This window comes from Mauremys mutica, chromosome 17 (genome assembly GCF_020497125.1).
Source record: "Mauremys mutica isolate MM-2020 ecotype Southern chromosome 17, ASM2049712v1, whole genome shotgun sequence".
Taxonomy (NCBI): domain Eukaryota; kingdom Metazoa; phylum Chordata; order Testudines; family Geoemydidae; genus Mauremys; species Mauremys mutica.
The window spans coordinates 29,729,567-29,753,514 of record NC_059088.1 but is presented as its reverse complement, the minus strand read 5'-3'; the positions used below and the strand labels follow the sequence as shown (position 1 = coordinate 29,753,514).

General features: G+C 42.1%; 2 protein-coding genes across 4 annotated transcripts in view; one reads left to right on the top strand and one right to left on the bottom strand.

Moving 5' to 3' along the window:
• Nucleotides 1-9,632, bottom strand: part of DAP3 (death associated protein 3) — a 28,027-nt gene extending 18,395 nt beyond the window's left edge. The window contains exons 1-3 of one of the 3 annotated variants that reach the window (XM_044991144.1): nt 9,482-9,632; nt 6,825-6,886; nt 5,521-5,567 (exon numbers count right to left, since the gene is read on the bottom strand). In XM_044991144.1, the coding sequence (XP_044847079.1) occupies nt 5,521-5,562 (42 nt within the window). In that variant the 5' untranslated portion in view covers nt 5,563-5,567; nt 6,825-6,886; nt 9,482-9,632. The remainder of the gene's footprint in view (nt 1-5,520; nt 5,568-6,824; nt 6,887-9,481) is intronic. The other 2 variants (XM_044991141.1, XM_044991142.1) reach the window with 2 other exon arrangements.
• A 148-nt stretch (nt 9,633-9,780) lies between these two features.
• The window catches only part of ASH1L (ASH1 like histone lysine methyltransferase), a 151,803-nt gene continuing 137,635 nt past the window's right edge, over nt 9,781-23,948 (top strand). Inside the window, exon 1 of the mRNA XM_044990933.1 lies at nt 9,781-9,981. The gene's annotated coding sequence lies outside the window, so the exon portion shown is untranslated. The remainder of the gene's footprint in view (nt 9,982-23,948) is intronic.

Here is a 23,948-nt window from a genome sequence, read left to right as displayed (position 1 = left end):
TCCATCCTCATGTGGAATATTGGCGTAAAGAGTTTCTATATCCATGGTGGCCAGGATGGTGTTTTCAGGAAGATCACCAATGTATTGTAGTTTCATCAGGAAGTCAGTGATGTCTCGAAGACAGCTAGGAGTGCTGGTAGCGTAGGGTCTAAAGACAGAGTCCAAATAGCCAGATATAGATAATAGCTGTCCTTAATGGGAGTGGACCACATCCACCCTGACTGAATTGGCTTTCAACACTGGTTCTCCACTTGTAAGGTAACTCTTCTCTTCATGTGCCAATATATATATTTATGCCTGTATCTGTAATTTTCACTCCATGCGCCTGAAGAAGTGAGGTTTTTTATCCATGAAAGCTTATGTCCAAATAAATCTGTTAGTCTTTAAGGTGCTACTGGACTCCTCGTTTTTATCCCATTAAGGACAGATCAAGAGCACAGTGCAGCCATTAAAGTCTTATAGCTGAGAAGTTCCTGTAAGGTTTCTGCCTACAGTGATGAATGGCAGCTAGTACCTTGCAAATTCAAGCTGCCTAGTAATCCATAATCACTTCAATTACTGCAGGATTAATGCAGCACTGCCCACTATTTGGTATTTATAATTAAACTCCTTGCATTGATTTCCTGGCTAACTGTGTCCCAGCATACAGAATTTTTAATTAAAACAGAACTATGAAACTGAAACAGCCAGCTAAGCGAATACAAGTTACTCTATAGGAAACTCATGAAGTGTGCCTGTAAGTCCCAACCAGAGAAGGCAGGGAATTAAGGGTAGCAAGGAATAAAAAGAAGAGATTTTAGTAGGCCAAGGTGAAAGAAAATGTTAAAGGTGAATGTAGAAGCTGAGCTCAGAGATAACACAGTGAATTAACTGTCCCACACACTCAGGGCGGAGAGGCCAAAACAAACAAATGAAAACCTGCTTAAGCATTACAGACAGCAACAGTTGCTGTCTCCAACTCAAGATACAAAGAAAGCAGTTTCCTGCTCTGCCTCCCTGTACAGTCCATTTATTCCCCAGCACAGATGACAGCAGCACTGTGTAAAGCCAAAACACCAAGATTTAGACACAGAACAGCTGCTTAATTCCACATTATGTCATGCAGCTTTTCTGCCATCAGCATTTGAGGGTCTTACTTGGGGTCACCTGAAAGGCATCACAGGGCTTTGAAGAAAGCAGAATGCTCAGATTAACCCACACCCAAATTAAATATGACTCTGCTCCTGATTCAGCATTTCAGCTCTCTGCTTAGGGAAGGAACAAAACCAGTTTGTATTCTCCACTCTACATACCGATTTAACTAACCTTAGTGATAGTGGGCATTATGCAGGTAAACACCCTCGTTTATACCACCAATCTTCAGGTTTATCATCATATGGCTAGGTGGTCTCTATTTGCCCCCAGGGTGCCCTTTTCTCCTTAGCATCATGCAATTTGGAGAGATCTCATTGGCTTTTTTTAAGATTTTATTTTCACCTAGAGATGTATGATTTATTTTGGTACTTGTGAGAGCAAGGAACTAAGAGCACTCGAGTCAAGCAGTGTCAACAACTGGGGCTGTGAAAGTACCTTCCACCTGCTCTGCTAGTACACCTCAGTCATGGCCTGATACAACTCCTGCAGTTCTAGTCCTTCCCATCCCCACAACCTCCTAGTCTCGGCCAATGGTACCTCAGTTTCAACCATCTACCACCCATGCTGTTTTGGTCCCGACTCCCTCCCAATGCAGCTCAAGTCTGCCCTGCAACATCCCCTGCTACTCCAAATATGCATCTCTCCTGCTTGAGACTTCAAAGTGCTTCACACTGTGTGGCTGATTAATGATGTAGACAAGTCAGGACTTTAGTGAACTCGGTTCAAATCTTGGCCTGGGTCACAGAAATGAAAAGTTATTGCACTAGTCTGCTATTGGCCCCCTCCCCCACATCCACCATGGCTTGCATGAAAGCCAAGTTCTATGCCCTATATAGACAAGTCAGGATAACCAAGAGCTTCTGTCAAACTTCCTGCTCCCCATCCCACTCCTCCCAATGCCTGCCCACATAAGCCTTCCAGTAAACAGGGTAAGATTTTTGGTTCCATTTTTACACAGCTTTGAGACCAGCACTGCCAATTCCACTTTTCCCAAAGCAAAATCCCACAGCCTCAGTAAAGCTTGGATTCTACATGAAGTGAAGACCATTCTCTTTGTTCCAAAGACAGATGATCCAAAAGGCGGGAGATAGCATGATGTATTTCTTAGGATCACCTGCACAACATTCCTCGTTTGTCACACTGCTTTGGCAGTTTCCATCTGGGGACTCCTTTCTGCATCATCCCATAGATGCGGCTTTTAATATACCTGGACACAAAGTCCATCTAAATGTGCTAGAATGGATAGAGAACCAAATTACAAGCCTCTTGAGTGATGGGTCCCAATCTTTCCCAAAACATAACGCAACAGCTCTAACAACTGTCCTAGAGCTTTAATGATACACATCTGCATTTTCTGAGTTCAGTTCAGTGGCTTGCAAAACCAAATTGACCAATGAAGTGTTTAAACTAAAACATTCCCAATACTCTACAATAATTCAACATCAACAAAATCAAGTCTTCAAACTGTCACCTTGCTGCACCTGAATAGAAGCATTTTCAGTCTCATGTTCAGAAGGAGTTACCATTGGCAAATAGAGAAAATCGTCAGTAACTCACTTGGCATTGTACTACCAAGGGTTCCTTTTCCCCCTCTACATGTAATGATGCTCCTGTATGGGAGCAACAAATGTCACTCAATCCTTGGAACTGACAGATTCTCATGTCACAGAGAGCAAATGAGCCAGGAAGAGGTATTGATAAAGATTGCCAGTTATTGTTTGGGGAATTGTAAAGCTTTATTTTTATTTTGTACCCCAAAAGGTTTACACCTAGACCACCATTAATTTACATACTACATGTCCTGACTTTTTAAAATTACAACTTCACCCTCAAGGCTATAAAGCTATTCACATGGAATACTTGTGTATGTCTCTTCAGTTCATCATAAGATTCCATTCATTTAATTTTGAAAAACAGATATGTAAACTGAACAAGTTGTTCAAATGAGATCTGAAGACAATTTATCTCAGTCCTAGCAAGTGGCGTTTATATTAAATTGCTGTTGGCCAGAAGACAGCACTCTAACTCAAACCTCTTACATGGCAAGCCACCTATCACACACTAAACCAAGGATTCATCAAGAAACCAAACGCCATAAGGTGGAGCTGTTTCTACATGAATCCCTGCACCTCATTGGCCATGCATTTATTCAATAAATCACCATAAAAGTGATTCCCTACATTCTGTGCAGGTCTCAGTGATAAATATGGCACTGCACAACAGGAATCTCATCTCTGGATACAAACAGTTTGTATATTCTCCCTCTGCAGTACAGGATTGATACAGTCCTTGACAAGACCATTTAGAAGTCATCTCAAAAGAGGTCACTCTGATTTAAATAATAGAACAAACAACTAGAAGATCCTCTTCACTATTAATGATTCACCCCAGATGGGCAAAGCTAGTGCATTAGCATTGTGTTCACAAAGCTGTAGATTTTACATTCTGAGGTAGTGCACTAGGTCTTTAAATCCTGCTCATTGTTTGTATCCTGAGACTAGTGTACTAACACACATGCTGAGTGTGCAAGTTTAATCTTTGAGCTAGTGATGCAAGGGAGTATTCTTAGTGCAAAACAGACAGACTCTGGACTCTGTCCATAAACAGGCAGGGCTGTGGCACTAAGCCCCCTCCTCACTTCCCAGAAAGACAGAGAGAGAGAGCAGTAAGGAGGACCCCGTGCAACTTGGATGTATCTGCTTCGGTAGAGTTGGTGGGCCCACTGCACTCTTTTCCTCCTGCTACACAGAGTCCTCTTCTGGGGTGGCACTGGCATTTTCTTAACCACCCAGCACTGGGTCTTGAAGATTGCACCTAACTGAGATGCACAGAGCAGTTCATACCTCATTTTTTCATGCTGTCTGTATTCTGGAAGATATTGCTGTCTTGGTTTTATTTGGTTCACATATTCAAGCTTTTCTTTGCCATCACAAGGGCTAGAAACTCAGTCCCGGTATTTTTTCATATAGTTGTATACAGTTTGGGTAGTACTAAACTTCCCCTTTTTGGCTAAGGACACTACTTTTTACCAAAAGAGTTAAAGCAACATAACTGCCTAATATGGATGAGTCCTATTGGTAATAAAGGGAGATATACCAATCTCCTAGAACTGGAAGGGACCTTGAAAGATCATCGAGTCCAGCCCCCTGCCTTCACTAGCAGGACCAATTTTTGCACCAGATCCCTAAGTGGCCTCCTCAAGGATTGAACTCACAACCCTGGGTTTAGCAGGCCAATGCTCAAACCACTGAGCTATCCCTCCCCCTGATATTGGTATGAAGGTACCTTTTATATGAGTATAACTGCATTCACACAAGGGGGGTATTGCTTATTTTAACTATACTGGTTTCAAGCAGTTCAATTGGTACAAAAACTGCACATCGACAAGCCCTTACTTTTTTTCAAAATATAGTTTAGAGTCTGATGTAACATGGTTCCAGAAGATGGGGACCTTGACATGGGCCTAAAGTATCTATGCTTCAATCCAGCCCTGGCTTTTAAATTCCTAGTTTACACACAAGCGGGCAAAAATCCTACAATTAAACCCATAAATGCACAAACAACTTTACAGCTTGAAAATAGGCAAGATGAGCGGCTGTTATAATCCATTTGCATTCAGAAGCTGGGAGCCTGCTTCCTGGCCACTTGGAACAATTTAGGGTTGCAGGTTTGCTGACAGCTGAAGTTACATACCTCAGTCACTGAACATTTGAGATTTAAAGGCCATAAGAGCTGCAGGAAGGTAGTCACATGACTAGACTAGACTGACATGCAAAAGGCTGTTATTCTGAAGGTTAAATCTTTTTTTAAGAGAGAGGTCCTCACAATTGTGCTGCTGTTGGCCATAAAGCTAATTTAATTGGCCCCCAGGGACAAAGACCAGAGCAGAAAGAGTTCCCCTAGCAAGCATAAGGTCATTAAGATAACCCCATGATTCTACTTCCAACACAGTCCCCAGGATAGGGGCATGCCAGGCCAGAGCAGGACCACATTACTCTGCACTTCAGCTACTTTGGGCTAGAGGATGACCCATAAGTGGGGGCAGATAGGCCTGCAGCCAAGCCCAGAGGTGTAAAGAACATATAAAAGCAGTCTTTGCCCCATCTTTACTCCCCACTTCTTGGGCCATACCCCCTCAGGAGGCACAGTAAAGAATCAAGGCCATCATCAGTAGTGGATCTTCTTATCAAGAGTAGTGCTGCTCAATGATCTTGAGAAAGGATGCCTTTAGTGCAAATCCAGCAGATTTTCTGTTTTCAAAATGACTTATATTACGCAGTACAATGTGAAAAATAGCATTCTGGACCTTTTTAGTGACAATCATTCCAGATCCCAAGACAGAGATCCAGCAAAGGGGATACTTCACAGAGCCAGTGCAGGACTCACCTTGGGCCCCTGGCAGATCACTCCTTTCACACTTCTCAGCATTATCCCTGCAGAGACAAGAGTGGAGTTTACTCTCAGCAATTCACAATATCTGATCTCTCCTATCAAGTTCTCAAATGCGTGTCTTAGGAACTGTCATCAGCCATGGTGTATACAGTGTTCTTGTAGCCCTGCTGGTCCCAGGATATTAGAGAGAAGGTGGGGGAGGTAATATCTTTAATTGAACCAACTTCGCTGGTGAGAGACAAGCTTTCGAGCTTACAGAGCTCTTCTTCCTTCTTCTCCCTCATCAGTCATGCTGTGAGCCTGTTCCATGAAGAGAGACTCCTAGAGAGCTCCGAAAAGAATACATGAAGTCAGGTTAACCATGTAGCCAGATGGGCATAAAGTATTTCTTACATCAATGAGTGTGAAAACAAACTTTGCATGGTCTCCTTCTGGCTTTAGAACTACTTGCAAACAATTAGGATTCTGAGTAAAGGAAAACCATGTCCACGCTCTTCCAAAAGTTAGCTAAAAGTATGTCAAATATCATACAAAAACTTTATATGTAAGCATCTCTCAAATCTCAAGGTGAAGGACTTTAGGAAATATATGATTTTTGTTTAGTGCCAGCTATACCCAACAGAGGACAAACTGTTCCTGCCCAACGAGCTTACCGTCTAAATAGACCAATAAGATTCCGACAAAGCATTAGGTGGTGTGTATGTGCTTCACAGCAGTAAAGCATGTTATTAAAACAACAGCACTGCCTTGGGACAGCATAGCAGTCCCATCTAATGGAGAAGGGTATTTTGCAGAGATATTTGCAATAAGCACCATACTTGATAAGTAGCTTTAATGACTGAAAGCCTCGGTCTTGTGCTCAGTTATCTTGAGGGATGGATATTCCCCTTTCCTTGTGATTTTAACAGGCAGAATCAAAAGATGATCCCCCTTCTGAATAAGAGAAGTCAGTTTAATATTACTAGATATTATGAAGCAGGAATCATGCAAGACAACACTAAGACACAGAAAGCTTCTCAATTCGCTCCTGCTCCTCCATCTGTCAGAGTCTGCTGCTAAACAGCCAGCTTTGGTTACCATGACAGAAGGAAAAGCAGCAAAATGCACAATAGACAGATTGAGGCAAGAACAGAGGGTCCCAAAAATCAATTTAATCAGGGTACTTGTGCTCAAGGCTGTCTTCATAGCACTATCCTAAAGAGCATGTGAAAACACAACATAAAATGTAATGGATTTAAAAAAAACCTCTTCACTTGTGAGAAGTTATTATAGAATACATTTAAAGCAAGCTAACCAACCTCTCAGGAGTGAATGACTTTCAGGAACCAATGGCTTCTGATCTTCCTGTCGTTAACAGCTTCTGCACAGAAGAAACACAAAAGCTAATTTATGAAAGAAGACAAAGGTTACTAACTGGATGGAATCGTATCTGGAATTCTCATTATGCTGGGGAGGAAGGAAAATAACTGAACACTTAAGGAAGGATGACATTAGCCTTGTAAAGAGATCCTCTGATCTCACACTGAGCAATCAGTAAGAAACAAATTTAAAAGAGCAAGTTTTAGTTTTGCCACATAAAAAACTTGCTGAAATTCTTAGTTCATTCTACTCTCCAGTGCCAGCACATAGAAGGATAACAAGACATTGATGAGGAACAGAAAGGAGTAATTCAACTTTTCACAAGAGTTTAACCCCTTTTGTCTAGGAGTCATGAACGTCTCTACTAGAACAGCTATTTCACTAACTTGTGCCTGGTCTTATTAAAATAAGGACTAAGTTCAAAAACAATCCAGGATGCCACTCACATTCTGCCACTAAAGAAATCTGAATTCAGTCTTTTGAGAATACTTTCAGAGCAGCAGCATCACCTGTGTTATTTGGAAGCCGCCTCGAGTCACGGAGAATCCATCTCAAACCAGGCATAACTTTGAACCACCATATATGGTGAGGGTGGGAGGGGGGTGTCACTGAAGATCATTACAAAGGCCCTACACCAACTATGGCTGGTTCTGGAGAGCAAGAGGCAGCTCATTGAGTCATAAAATTCAAGGCCAGAAGGGACCATTCTGACTATCTATTCTGACCTCCTGTATGAGAAAAAACAAAGAAACTCACCAATAATTTCTGCATCAAACCCACAACTTCTATTTGAGCTATTACATATCTTTTAGAAAGATATCTAATCTTGATTTAAAGACTTCAAGTGATGGAGAATCAACCATGTTAGTAGATAAATTGTTCCTATGGCTAGTTACCCTCACTGTTAAAGTTTGCACCTTATTTTGAAATTGCTTGTGAATAGTCATTTTAAAAAGTGAACAGCAAGCAATTTTGGAGGCATCTCACCCACACAATTAATTTACGAGTGAAAACTCTATGAAGTAGCATGAAGGTTACACACATAAGCATCTCCACCTCAGAGAAACCCTAATCTGGTGTCTCTCTCCCTACATTAATCTGAAAAACAAGTTTCTTTATAAGTATTAAAAAGTGGATGTTTAGTACCAGTGTATTTACCACCAGATTCAAGAACCCCAAAATGAAAAGATATGGCAAAAGAAGCCACACACCCTCCATGGCAGATTCACATATTGAATCTCCTCTCTCCCTACACTGTGTTTTCTACCCTGCTCACATATGCTCTCCCTCTGCGCCTCCCCAAATATCTCTTTACCATACTCTGTGTACCATCAATCCCTCCCTCTCATGCTACCCCACATGCATATACAAAGGTTTCAGATATCTAATATGCAAATAATTAAAAATAGCAGTCTCAGACTGCTGTGAAAAATGGTGGTCCCAATCTACCCAGTCAGCAAGGAAAGTGAAAATGCTGACAGTTCTGCCAAACTGCTATTCCCAGATCCTACTATAGCTTCATCTTTCCCCAGTGTTTAGTCTAGTCAGAGCTTTTGCAGGTTGCAGCACAGTGTGATCAGACTATCAATGTCACTGCTGCCCACAGAGGTCCCAAAAGCAGCAGCAAGAACTGAAGATACTGGTTAGTTTTCGCTCAATAGACGCTTGGGAATCACTGAGCAGAACCACTGATGTGTCTGTTATGAATAGCATCAGAGTCAGCCACATTGTGAAGGTTCTTCACAATACTAAAATCTGAGGCTTTCAAATCTGGGGTGAAGGCCCCTTCAGAAGAGTGGCAAAGGGATACTGGGACCCAAAGGTTTCATGGCATTTGGTGGGAAAAAGTGGAAATTACTGAGAGGGCAACAAGAATCATAGATTATTAGGGTTGGAAGGGACCTCAGAAGATCATCTAGTCCAACCCCCTGCTCAAAGCAGGACCAATCCCCAAATGGCCCCCTCAAGGATTGAACTCACAACCCTGGGTTTAGCAGGCCAATGCTCAAACCACTGAGCTATCCCTCCCCCCAAGGGGGACACATTAGGAGCCAAATATAATGGACAAGTGGCAGCTGTGCCAAACAGAGTTCAGCACTGTGAGGTAAAGCAATAGCATGCATGGGCCAAGCTGGGATCCAGTGAGACTCCAAAGGGCCACACTATTGGGTGGGGGAGATAGAGAAGAGGTCATAGCAAAGGGAAGAGCCTGTAGGGAGAAAACAAATATAAATGAGGACAAAAGCAGAAGACACCATGAGTGAGGGCCCTAGCCCGCAGGGTGCCTTGGGTCACAGCTCCATTGTCCCGATGGGTGTTTTTGGCTCGCTCTCCCGGAACTTTCGAGGGCACGTGGCTGAGGCCTCTGAAAATTCGGAGACCCAGCACTCCCCCGTCACGCCGGAGCGGTGCTGCTAGTGGGCGGCTGGGCCCATGACAGCCGAGCTCTGTTAGGACCCCATTCTTGTCGCCCCAGACTCTGCAGGGAGGGTACACGCTGCATCCCCAGCCCCTCCCTAAACGCGGGGTCATGAGGGATACAGGTGCCGGCGGGCCTCTCTTGCTCGCCTAAGCACGGGACCTCGCGAGGCCTCACCAGCAGATGGGAACTCCGCATAAGCCACTAGACTGCTCCCACCGCGCCCCCGGGCGCCGCCATCTTACAGAGGAAGAAAAGGAAGTCATGAAGGCATCTGCTTTCTACGGATGCGCTGAGAGGACAAACCAGCAAGGCGAACAAAAACGCGCGGAGACGGGGAGTAGAGTTCTTTGCGCCCCACCCCCAGCAGGTTAAACCCGCCCTCAGCCCGGGAAGGGAATGGGATCCGCAAAGGAGGCGGGGCCGAGCAAACCAGGAGGTGTATCTGCTGGGGGCGTGGACAGACGCGAAGAGGGTGGGGCACGAGGCGCTCGCTCGCGCTGAGGCAGGAGCTGCCGCCGCCGCCATTTTGGTTTCGCTGCTTCGGCTCTCTGAGTAGGGGCTGAAGCGGCGGCGGGCTAGTCCGGGTCCCGCCCTGGCCCCGTCCCTGAGGGCGGCCGGGAGGATGCGGCGCGGAGGAACGCGGCCCCGGCCTTGGCCGTATTGTCGCTGACACGGTGAGGAGGTGGTCGTGTCGGGCTGGGCCGGGCGGGGACCGGAGCCTCCACAGGCCCGGAGCCTGGGCAGGGGGTCCGCGTTAGGGGTACCGCCCCACCTTGTCCCCGATAAACATGGTGCTCAACAACACACGCGTGTGGCGCCCGGACCCTCACCAGCCCCTTCTCCTGGGTCTTGGATACGTACGGGGAATCCCTGACAACCAGGCCCGTGCCTGGGGGCGGCGATTGGCGGGGGGGATCCCTGACAGCTAGGCCTGTGTAGGGGCGGAGAAGAGGCGCGGGGATCCCTGACAGCCGGGGCCCGGGCCTGCGGGGGGCGGGATATCCCTGACAGCCGGGGCCCGTGCCTGCGGGGGCAGGGAGGGAGGGAGGGAGGGAGGGGCGGGATATCCCTGACAGCCGGGGCCCGTGCCTGCGGGGGGAGGGAGGGAGGGAGGGAGGGAGGGGCGGGATATCCCTGACAGCCGGGGCCCGTGTCTGCGGGGGAGGGGGGGCGGGATATCCCTGACAGCCGGGGCCCGTGTCTGCGGGGGGAAGGGAAGGGAGGGGGGCGGGATATCCCTGACAGCCGGGGCCCGTGCCTGCGGGGGGAGGGGAATCCCTGACAGCCGGGGCCCGTGCCTGGGGGCGGCGATTGGCGGGGGGGATCCCTGACAGCTAGGCTTGTGTGGGGGCGGAGAAGAGGCGCGGGGATCCCTGACAGCCGGGGCCCGGGCCTGCGGGGGGGGGGCGATATCCCTGACAGCCGGGGCCCGGGCCTGCGGGGGGGGGGATTATCCCTGGCAGCCGGGGCCCCTGTCCGCTGGGGGCTGGGGAGGGGGCAATATCCCTGATAGCGATGGTCTTTTCCCGAGTGGGAGGGTAATCCCTGACAGCTGGGGCCCGTGCCTGCCGGGGGGATGGGTATCCCTTGCAGCCGGGGCCCCTGCCTGGAGCGGAGCGGGGTGGGGGGAGAATATCCCTGACAGCTGAGGTCCCATGCCTAGGAGGGTGGATATCCTGATAGGTGGGTCCCGTGGGCGTGCCTGGTAGGTGAGAGAGATTCCTGACTGCTGGGGTACGTGCTTTGAGGGGATGAGGGAGATCCCTGACAGCCATGCCTGAGTCTTGGGGTGGGTGAGGAGGTCATCCCAGACTGCCAGTCCTGTACCTTGAGGGGGGGATCCCTGACAGCCAGCCTCACCCCCAGTGCATTGTGGGAAGGGGGAGATCCCTGAGAGCCAGGCCCTGTGCCCTGAGAGAGGGGACTCCATCACAACCTGGTTTGTGTGTTAGGAAGCAGGGAGTTCTTTAGTAATCAGGCTTGTGTGAGAGCATTTAGGCCAATTAGCTCTTCCTGTAGCCGTTCAGTTTAATTAGGAGCCCTTTGGTAGTAGGGGTGGAAAGCAAGTGCCTTTCACAGAAATGCCCACAACCACGTTTTTATTGGGGATGGATCAGTAGTCAGATTCAGAGTCATCCAGTTCTTCTCATCTGTTCTGTATCCTCATTGCATTAGTCTGACTCTTCCTGGAGGCATGACCTTTGATTAGGAAATGCTGTGTTTGGAGTATGTGGGGGAGTGAAATCCCTGATGGGTCTGTATTTGCAGGGGAGATCCCTTACAGGCCTGTGTTTAGGGTGGGGGTGAGGAATCCTTGATAGGTCTATGTTTGGAGGGATCGGGGATCATTGACTTTCAGTATGTCTACGCTGTAGCTCAGAGCAAGCCTCCCAGCCTAGGAAGACACGTTTTCGCTAGCAGAGCTTGAGCTAGTGCACGAAAAATAGCAGTGTGGATGTTGTGGTTTGGGCTCTCAACCCCATCTGACCCCATAGACTTGAGAGCCTAAACTCCAGCTCGAGCTACAACATCCACACTGCTATTTGCATGCTAGCTCAAGTCCTGCTAGCACAAGTATGTCTAAGTGTGTCTACCTGGGCTGGGAGGCTTGCTCCCAGCAGCTGTGTAGAAATACCCCTTGAGGCCTGTGAGGAGTCTTGATAAGGCCTATATTTGGGAGTCATGTTTGGGAGGAAAGGGATCACTGATGATGATCCTGACTCTGGGTGAAGGGTGGGTGTGGGGAACCTCGGTCAGTCAGTTCCATAAGTGGAGAGGGAGTGGGTCCATGACAGCTCCATATATCTGCATCCGACGAAGTGGGTATTCACCCACGAAAGCTCATGCTCCAATACGTCTGTTAGTCTATAAGGTGCCACAGGACTTTTTGCTGCTTTTCCATATATCTGTGTGTTTCTGTGGAGAGAAATCCCTGGACCAGCCTGTGTCAAAAGGGATAAGAGAGGTGGCTACCTGACATTCTAGCCTGTGTTTAGGTTGGCAGGATTAATCCCAGGCAATCTGTTCTATTTGGGTTGACAAGAGGAACCCCTGAAAGCCAGCCTGTGTTTGGGAAAGGGAAGGTTCCCAGCAAGATTGTGGTTGCGGGGAAGGGGCAGGAAATCCTCTGACATTTCAGCCAGTGTTTAGATGGGGATGTCCCCTCCTTAAGCCTGTGGTTGGTGGCCAGGAAAACCCTAACATTTATCCTGTGTTTTAGACGGAGATGTGAGGGGCTTTCTGACAAACTGATTTTATATTTGGGATTGGTAAACCCATACATTTTATGGATAGAAGACATCATTTGAACATCTAGCCTGAATTCTTGCATAACATAGAATGGGACTGGGGGAATCACTGACAGTCTTGCCTGTGTTTGAGGGACAGGGTTCTCTGAAAGTAGGATATTTGGATGCCAAGGATCCCTGATGGTTGTGCCTGTATTTGAACATGGAAGAGAATTCCTGCCAATCGGTTTTGTGTTGGAGATGGGCATTTCTGTTGGGAAGCCCTGTGTTTCAAGTGTAAGATCACTAGCAGAGATGTCTGTGCTTTGGGCAAGGGAGATGGAAATCCTGCAAGGCCAGGGCGAGGTGTGGAATACTTGACTTTGTGCCTTGTATTTGAGATGCAGAGAGCGGGATCCTGACAGTAGGACATGTGTTTGAAGGGGACTGGGTGGCAGACTGATAGGCAAAGCTCATGCCTTAGAAACTCAACTTGCACTGGAGGTAGACTTAGTCTATGAACTCTCCTGCAGTAGATAAAGTGACCACAGAACTCCATGCACAACCCATCTTAGGCCTAGCTTTCCCTCAATAAGCTTTTTGTGCACAGAGAGACAGGCTCACAACACGTACATTTAAAAAAATGAATTGATCTGACTATTTCTCCTGTTGGAAAGTGCGTGGGAGAGAGATTTTCTCTTTTTAAATATTTGAGCTGCTCAGGTACAATGGTGATAGGGCAGTGTAAGTAACTAGGAGATCCATGAGGATCAAGCCTGTGTTTGGAGAAGGGATGACTGTTCATGGTCAGGCCTATATTTGAACATGGGTGAATAGGGGAATCAGGAGTCAGGAAATATTGTGATTTGGAGGTTGATTCCCTAACAGTTCATAGATTCCAAGCCCAGAAGGAACCATTGTGATAATCTAGTCTGACCTGCTATATAACACAGGCCATAGAACTTTCCCAAAATGATGCCTAACCATATCTTTTAGAAAAAGTCTTGTTTTAAAAAGTGTCAGTGATGGAAACTCTACCACCATGCTTGATAAGTTGTTCCAATGGTTAATTACTCTTACTGTTAAAAATGTATGCCCTATTTTCAGCCTAAGTTTGTCTAGCTTCTACTTCCAACCCTTGGATCATGTTATACCTTTCTCTGCTAGATTCACGAGCCCATTATCAAATATTTTTTCCCCATGTAGGTACTTATAGACTGTAATCAGGTCACCTTCTCTTTCTTAAGCCAAATAGATTGAGCTTCTTGAGACTACCACTGTAAGTCATGTTTTCTAATCCTTTAATCATTCTCCTGGCTCTTCTCTGAACCCTCTCCAGTTGATCAACATCCTTCTTGAGTTGTGGACACCAGAACTGGACATAGTATTCCAGCAGTGGTTGTACCAGTGCCAAACACAGAGGTAAAATAACTGCAGCTGAGTTGAGGACAAGACATGGAAAATCACAGAAAAGTAATAATGGACCTTTATTAATAGCAGCAGTTTGGAAAAGCCAGAGTAGACCTATTTGTTTAAGAAAAAATTGCTGGAATGATATATAAACGCTCCAGTATTGTTATGCCTACTAATTTTTTTGATAACCAGACATTTTGCTGCAACTATATTACATTCATTTAAAAAATAAAAAGTGACCGGTACAATATAAAATTCAGAAGACTAACAGTTTTAACACAACTGCTAAAGAAAGTCCAAGTCCAGTCACTTTAGCCTTTTACATTGTACAGGCATTTAATGTTAGTGCAGTACTAATTGCATACTCAAAATGTATGCAAAATTGTGGACTGTGCAAAGTAAGCTAATAAAAATCAAAAGTGCGGTAGGAGCCTAATATTGCAGGATCCACAATATCACAAATGAAATAGGTTATTAATTATGGCAACTGATTTTGACATTCCACTCAGAATCATCCCACCAAGTTTCAATAACACTAACTAGATCAAATTTATGCTCATAAATGAACAATTCCGTTTCCTCTTGTTTGTTGCCCAGGCTCCTAGCTTTGGTTTATAGGCAATTAAATAATTTCTTCTCTTCATGTCCTTAGGTTCCTTGATTAATTAAGTTCTCATCATCTCAATTGTTGTGCTAAGTGCTCATATCTTCCCTCGTTTTGCCCTCCCTCTTTGTTATTAGTTTAACTACTCTACTCTAGACAGCCTGTCCCCAAGAAGACTGGTCCCCCTTCTACTGAGTTGGAGGCCATCCAAACTATACATCTGTCTGTCAGCATAGAAGGTGGACCAATATTTCACAAACCCAAACCCTCCACCCTGCATCTCTCACTTAGCCAGTGATTCTCTTTCAGAATCTTCTGCCTTCTGTATTCCTTTGCTCATGGGACAAGAGGGATCACAGAGAAGTTAATTTGGACATGCTTCTTCAGTATGCTTCCGAGTTCCCTGAAGTCATCTGCTATGTGCAAGATAACCCATCATGCAGCTAAACCTGTGTTTGAACAAGTGGGACGGGATCTTAGTCTGTTGGGCCTATTTGGCCAGGGGATTTTACTCATGTTTGTGAAGGAGTGGGAGCATGTTAACCTAGTGGATTGTTTTATTTTGAAGGGCTGGAGTTGTTACTTTCTTGCATAGAGGCAGATTTTATGGGACTTTTTGTGGGGAACTGCTCAATAGTATGGTCAGCAAGTTGTTGGTGGAGTTGAGATAGGCCCTTTGACAGCAGAACCTGTATTTAACAGGGTTGAGGGGCTCTGTGGTTTCTCCTAAGTTATGTGGGAATTCTTGGGATGGATGAGCCACAGAATGGACCACAGCTGCATATTTTAATGGGAAAATGCACTATCTGTTAGTGGTCAGTTTAAATGTCCCTTTCGTTATTCTTCAAATGAATCCCCTTTGTTCATGATGGGGATGGATCATGATGATTACCTGTTCTGTTCATTCCCTCTGCAGCACCTAGGATTGGCCACTATTGAAAGACAGGATACTGGGTTAGATGTATCATTGGTCTGACCCACTATGGCTGTTCTTATGTGATGGTTATTGATCTATATAGTCATCTAGTCTTTACTCTTATCTATAATCTTTTATTTACTAATTGGACACTTTATCTGGACATTTCAGATTCCACAGAGAATTCACGTTGCCTTTTTGGTAGCCATGGAAGGGAAAAGGGGCTGTTGCTTGTATTATTTCTGGGACAGTCTGTTATTGTACATGAATCTGGGCCCATGGTATGTGGATGAGGTGAATGAAGTTCTTTGGAGCAGGATTGTCTCTTACTCTGTGTTTAGATGGTACTAGGAGTAAAGAAATGCCAGTGTTAGGGTTGCTCATGCAATCTTAACTTTGCCCCCTTTGTAAAGCACAGGCCAGAATCTTCAAATCTAAATATTAGGCTCCTAAATCATAGTTAGACACCTAAATAGAACTGGCCTGATTTTTAGAAGTGCTTTCTACACTAGTTGCACCTTTATAGCCTCTTCCACTCTATGTTACTCTGTCAGATAGACAAGCAATAAGTCATTTATATACAATATGTGTAGTGAATAAGGGAAGGATTCCTGTGGAAACATTCAAAATATCATTTCAAGTATGCTGTTTCAGTAGAGGTTAGATTTATTTCTCCAGATCAATTTTGTTATAACAAAATTCAAATTACTTTATAAGGTAACTAAACAGTAAAGAGTAACAGGTAAGCCAAACAGCACTTGTTTTGAACTTCCTTAATAATACTACAACAAATACTCGAATCTCTCTTCTTATGCAGTGAATTTCTTCCACAGTCTAGCAAGAAGTGAAAAGCGCAGAAACCAGGAACCTTCTCTAGTAGATATTAGTATAGAAAAATTAGTAGAATGATTAATTCCTAGTGTTTTGTTTTTTAAACTTATGCTTTTTTAAAAACACATTAATTTTTCTAAGATGTAAATGCAAGAAAAAGGCTCTTTAGTGGTACGGTTTTTTTCCCAGTTTTAAAGACAAATTTATTCCAACATTTTTATATTTCAGTTCTACTTGATTTCCTCCTGAGAGCCAACAATTGTCTAAAAATCACTTAATCTAACATTAATACTGAACAGCAAAATGCATTTAGTTATGCTTTATAAAAAGGAAGACGTTCTCATTATTTGTTAGTTGCTGAACTGAAACTGTTATGAGTTTGTAGAAAGTAGTTTAAACAATTGATATGCCACAGGGCCATTGATACAAAGCATGATGCTGTTACAATTATGGAAAATTAAATGTAATATATTGTTCCAGAACTTCAGTGCTGTTAAGTAGACATTAATATTAGGTGGAATGTAGACTGCATGTTTTGCCCCACAGTTGGAGAGAGGCAGAATTACACCATTATGAGCCTGATTCTCTTATCCTAACCTGGTAATGCTGATCTTGTAGCTGGTGAAAGTTTGGTAAATTTATCCTCTAGCATAACACCTTTAGAAAACAAAACTTGCATCTTTGTTCCTAAATTCCATATTGCAATCCTAGTTCTTGTTCAGCATAACTAAAGGCATTCTCTTTGCAGTATAGAGAGAATTCAAAATGAAATATTGATTTACTATCTCTGGTACCATATCCTTCATAAAGCGGGGCGTAAATAATAAAGCTCAAATTAAGGTAGTAAATATATATCAATAATTAAAGGATGGTGAGAGAACTTAACAAGTTGTATTTTAAAAAAAAAGTTATCAAGGAAATTAAAGTAACACTTTTTTAAATTAAAAATTGGAAACACAAAGGTAAGGTAGCCCAAAGACCCTTAAATCTGCTCTCATATTTTTCTGCCCACTCTCTAGAGCCCAATGGCATGAGACAGTCTTATGTTTTCACTCTGTACATCTTCGTCATCTATAAGCCTGAACTCTCATTAGACATTCTAATATGTGCATCACCCACTACATGTGACACCTATAAAAACATGTTATATTCTGTAATGCATCCTTAATTGACAAGACAGTGAAATTAACATTTCGGCCCTTATATTTCATATATACACCATAGACCTATCCAACCCTCATTCTAGTATAATATTTAACTCCTATAGCATTTCTCATCTGTAGACTATATACATGTACCTGTTTTACAGATGGGGAAACTGAATCAGAGGTGTAAAATTTCTTGCTGAAGGTCACATAGCAGGTCATTGGCACAACCAAAAAAAATACAGTTCAGGATCTCCTGGCTTCCAGTTCAGTGATCTAGCCACTGTTTCACACTGCTTCCTACAAACTAGTTAATGCGCTTGAATAGGTAGTGTTCTGTACCGTTGAAAGACAAATTCTTAATAGAGAGGGCCATGAAGGAGAATCTCAATGGATAAAAGTCCCATATAATAAGAATAGAAACATAATAGTGGGGGTATAAAAGCTGGCTTCTGGATCGGAATAGTGACAGTGACAAGAATGTTGAAAGGGATTGGAGGAGGTAACAAAATCTACAGTAATGTCTGGTGACTTGAACCATCCAGTAATAAATTAATTGAACAATGTAGTTGAAAGCTTCAGAATACTATAAGCTATTCCTTTCTGAAGTAAGAGGTTATCTTTGCTTCTTTTTTATAAAGTAAAAATTCCATAAACTCACATATAAAAATCACAAACTACTACCCTAGAACAAAAATAGAAAGGAACAGGTGAGAAACAGTATGATTAAATGACAAGGTATAAAAGTCTTAAACAATTATCATGATTATGGACCATAAGTCAGCATTCATCGCTCTGGTTTAACATAGTCATGTTGGGCATACCAGATTAATATATTTACTGTTGCTATTTACTTATCGTATTATGGATGTACACAAAGGCCTTGATTAGGACGTCATTATGTTAGGTGGTGTGCAAACCCATAGGAAGGCACGTTCTCTGCTCTGAAAATGTTTACTGTCTGATTTGAAAAAAAGACTTCATAGTGAGCAGAGCGAACATTGGAAGAGAGAACATGGGTAATGTAGGTAACATCACATGGTTTCATCAGATAGTTACCTGCTGCACAACTTTATAGTTACAAATATTTGAACCTTTAAAATAAATAAATAAAAGCTATCCCCAATTGCCTTTCAACCATAGCTATCGATTGATTGATTGATTTGATTTTCTTGTAGGGGTCACAGTAGAGGTGGGTATTAAAAAGGGACTTGAAAGAAGAGAGGGTAATGGTCTTGTGGATTCATTGATGAACAGGGTAGATCGATTTAAAGAATTGATTTTAATCATGATTTAAGTCAGCAAACAGGAAACCTTGATTTAAATCATCATGTTTTGCATTTGCACTTTTTAATTATTTTCCTAATGAAATGTCTCATAGGTTGGTAACCATTAAAACATGTTCATCTGAAACTAAATATAACCATTAGTTTACACTAATTTCTGTGCTTTGTTAACCAGAAGGAAACATGTATCTGAACATATTTAAGTGATTATATAGCTAAACATATATTTGAGTTCTTAATTTTTACATTTTTATAATTAAAAATGGTGAATTATGCATTTCTTATTTGCTAGATGTTTAATAATTTTTTCTCATGACTTATGTCAAACTCTACTTGGATGAAAATTGGAATTCAATTAAAAATTGCACAAAAACAGCTTTTTAAATTTATAAGTTAAATAAAACTACCTCAAATATGCTGGAGACATAAGAAGAAAAATGTATCAAAATGTATTTATCCTTTAAACCTAACAGATTTATTAAACAAAGAAAGTGTTATTTGTAGTTAGAGAATTGCACTGATTGTTTATGGTTACCTGTGTCTTTGAATGTTTTTAGAATTAGTAGATTTCATTCTGACACTTAGTGTTTATTCATAGAAAGAGGAAAACAAGCTTCCTGCTTTTCCAGTTTCTACCTGGTTTCTTAACTTTGAATGAACTAGTCATAACTGAACTGGTTGAATAAACTGAAATGAAGAAAATATTCTTTGCGCATGCAGAAAAGGCTATTGCCAACAAAAGTAGGTTTAACACTTCAACAAACTCAGGTTCCAGGTGCTTAGCCAGTGATTTCCAGCTAGATAGTTCAGCGGTTTGACTTTCTTTAAAACTTTAGCACCAAATGTGCTCTGCTTAATATTTTTTATTTAATTTGAATGATTTTAATAATTGTAATAAGTTTAGGTCTTAACATAGGTTGACATTTCAAATTAATTTTAAATAGAAGCATTTTAAAAAAAGAAAAATGCACTTAATTAAAATAAAAAATTACAATTTAAATTTTATAAAAATCTGCTTTTTAAAAAAATCAAGGATTTTTTAAAAACAGATTTTTATCAAATTTAAATTGCATTTTTTATCCACCCTGTTCAGGGAGTGTTCTATGTGTAAGGAGCAGTGCAGAAGAAAGCATGGAGATATTAGCTGGAGAAGCGGACTAAAGGGCATATAAACTGGCATCATGAGGCAGAGAGGGGATACAGGAGCAGACCAGGATGCATTGGCAAAGTTTTATGTAGGGACTTGAAGGCAGTTACATGAATCTTGACTTTGAGGTGAAGAAGGGACGCCATCACTGGGATTCAAATAAATGAAAACTTTGGTCAGATCAGGTTAGGCAAATCATCTTGCAAGGTGCATTTTGTATGAATTGCAGAGGAAATATGTGGGTGTCAGGGAGGTCAAAGAGGAGTAGATTGCAGTAATGAAGGAAAACAATGAGTGATTAGATGAGTTTTTGCTATCTGAAAGGAATTAATGAGTAAATAATAGAACCTGGCATGTGTTCATAAGTGTTATCAATTTTGTGAACTTGTTTAGAACATAGTTATTAATTTCGTTGTTGCTAAATCAGGTTTCAGTCCATTTCTCCTTCAGCCTCTAAATCTGAATGTGAACTTTACCCTGGTCTTGCCAATTGCAAGCTCAGTGTGAGTGAGCTTGATTCTTCCTACCCTTTTTAAAAAAAAGTCTTGCTATTTTGAGTAAATGTGGAGCCAGATGTAGCAGCAAGAGACAAAGTGCTTATTCACATCCAGCTTAGTCTACAATACAGTAAGATTTCAATCACTTTAAAATGTGTTGATTCTTTTACAAGCTGGTGGATTCAACAAATTTCATTTGCAAGTAAACAGCTATAAAGAGTTGGAGGTGTTTTGCATAGTGTTCACTAGGAGACCAGAGGAGGAAAAAACACTTGGGTGGGCATAGATCCAAGAGGTGTGTATTACATGGAGTTTCCATAGCATTCCGTACTTTAACTCTAGATAGTGAAAATTCATGTGCTAGTTTAAATCTATTTATCCTCTCACCAAGTTTTTATTTGCCTATCAGTATGTAGGAAACATCACTTTTGGAGGTGTAGTTTGGTCTTATGTCTTGAATATAGGGACTGGAGCCAGGAATTCCTGAGTTCTGATTCCAGCTCTACTGTTGACTTGCTCTGTGTCCCTGGGCGAATCACAAGCACTGTGTCTACTTTCCCATCTGTAAAATGGGGATAATACTTATCCATTTACTTCCTGTGAGTGGTGTGAGGATTAATTAGAGATGCTTTCAATTTGACTATCAGAAACTAGATTTTTTTTTCAAATTAGACAGCCCTTTAAATAGCAGTTTAGAATTCAGAAAAAAATACTAGGGTTTTCTGCTCCCCTGCTGATGTTTATAAGGATCTTTTCTGAAAGCCTGAGAGCAGCAACATCAAAGATGCCTTGTTTGGAAGAGGATTTGAGATTGAAAAGCTCTGGCTGGTAGGTGTTGGTTGGAGCGAAATATACTTTCTGCCTTTGTTTTAATAGTATCTCTAGATCAACTAGGATAAGATCATCCTTTGCAGGAGGATCTCCAGCTCTCATCAGCGATGGTTACAGCATGTCACCATGTTCAGCTGAGAGGTGTTTAGAGAGGTAGAATGGGAGATATTAATCATGGACGCCAGTGCCTCAGGCATCACCAGCTCATCTGCAGCATCTGCCAGGAGCTTTCAGGTACTCAACATCAGTTGCAGGAAAGTTTGTGTGTTCAATACTGCAAGTCCTGGCTGATTTTCTTTAGGGTCAGTGAGAACACTAATGTTATCAATTTTCTTTGCAGATATAGCTTCATATATTGTAGTTGAGGATTTGCTAATCAGATCCATTAGTTGTAAGCTGGCACATGAAGAGCTGAAAAAGAGATGCCTTATCTGCTGATTGTCTTTCTGTAGCAGTAATAGCCAAGTACAGAACAACCCATCATGGAAAGAATTGCAATTTGGGTACTTTATAAGTTTTGATATAGGCTTGTAAACTGCTTACATTTTGTTTCTTAGCTGTGTGTGGTTTGCAGCTCACATACGTGTAGAGTATTGAAAACAGTGTGATGCATTTATTTTCCAAAGAACAAGTATTTGGAAGGCTTAGCTGAAGAAAATTAATTCTAGAAATTGTTCACCACTAGAGGGCCTCAGAAAAGTCATGCCTATAGATGGTTACTGCATCTGCTTGTTCAAATGGCAAATGAACTAGCAAGTCATCAATTTAGAAATGACACATGCTCAGTGCAGAAATACAATTACCATGAAGATTTTGTCTAGTAACTGTTCTGGTTTAAATATTTCTGCTGTATTTTCTCATCAACTAACACTAGTTTCTGTTGGTGAGTTGAACATACTCTTAAGCTTTGAGTAGATTTCAGTGCTTTGAAAATGCAGTATGTTGCTTCCTGTTCAATCAGATTTCAGTGTTTGCTAGCTGTTCTAATGTATTATTTGGATTACGGTAGTGCCTAGAGGCTACAGTTAGATTAATCTGGAGCTCTATTGTGCTAGGACCTATACAGACAGTAAAAAGCTTTTTCCACCCCAAAGATCTTACTGTCTTAAAGAAAGATGCAAGATTAGGGGTACAAACATTTTTCACATGAAGTATCTTTAGTCTCAGTAGAATTGGATTTTTTTTATCATTTTGACTGATATCAATGTTTTTAAGCATTTTTTCTATTTTGATTTTTAAATTTTGCAGTTGCACAAAATTATGGGTTTCGAACATTTTTTTTTTATTTTGAGCTATTTAAATTTTCAGTGTTGTGGGAAATTCTAGGATGGTCCTACAATTATTTAATGACAGTAGATGTTGAAATTCAAAAAGCTTTATAACCATTAAAACACAAATTGTCAATATCACATGTCAAAATACAGAAAGTAACATCCTTAAATCAAACTCTAAGAAATTCTCAAACAGTGCTTTTCTTACTTTGCCTATCTGTGAATTTTGATGATTACCTATGGAAATATTTTTTCATTGGTTTGTGTGTGTATGGTGAAATTGACATAGAAAAATCTAATCCTTCCAAGCCTTAGTATCTTCCATATGAGCATCTGAGTATCTTTCACATAAAATCAATAGGAATGGTCAGGTCCTTAGTAGACTAATTCATAGATTCCAAGGCAGAAGGAGGCATTATGATCATCAGTCTTACTTCCTGTATAACACAAGCCATGCAGCTTCCCCAAAATAATTTCTAGAGCATATCTTTTAGAAAAATATCCAGTCTTGATTTTAAAATTGCCAGTGATGGCGACTCTACCACAACAGTTGGTAAATTGTTCCAGTGGTTGTTAACCCTCACTATTAAAAGTGTATGTCCTATTTCCAGTTTGAATGGTGTAGCTTCAGCTTCCACCCATTGGAGTGTTTTATACCTTTCTCTGCTAGATTGAAGAGCCCCATTATCAAATATTTGTTCTCTGTGTAGATAATTACAGATGGTAATTAAGTCCACATTAACCTTCTCTTTCTTAAGCTAAATACATTGAGCTCCTTGAGTCTGTCACTGTAAGGCATGTTTTCAAATCCTTTAATCGTTCTCTTGGCTTTTCTCTGAACCCTCTCCAATTTATCAACATCTTTCCTGAATTGTGGACACCAGAACTGGACACAGTATTCCAGCAGTGGTTGTACCAGTGCCTAATACAGAGATAAATTAACCTTTCTACTCCTACTTGAGATTCCTCTGTTTATGTATCCAAGGATCAGATTAGCCCTTTTGGCCACAGTGTCGTGCTGGGAGCTCATGTTCAGCTGATTATCCACCACGATCCCCAAATCTTTTCCAGAGTCACTGCTTCCCAGGATAGAGTCCCCCGTTATGTAAGTATGGCCTACATTCTTTTTTTCCTAGATGTGTGCATTTATATTTAGCCATATTAAAACATGTATTATTTGCTTGTGCCTAGTTTACTAAACAATCCAGATGACTCTTTTTTAGCGATGTGTCCCCATCGTTATTTATCACTCCCCCAATTTTTGTGTCATCTGCAGTCTTTATCAGTGATGATTGTATGTTTTCTTCCATGTCACTGATAAGTACTAAATAGTGTAGGGCCAAGAATCAATCTCCACAGGATTGCACTAAAATTACACCCACTCAATTTCCCATTTACAGTTGCATGTTGATACCTATCCGTTAGCCAGATCTTAATCCATTTAATGTGTGACATGTTGATTTTGTATCACTC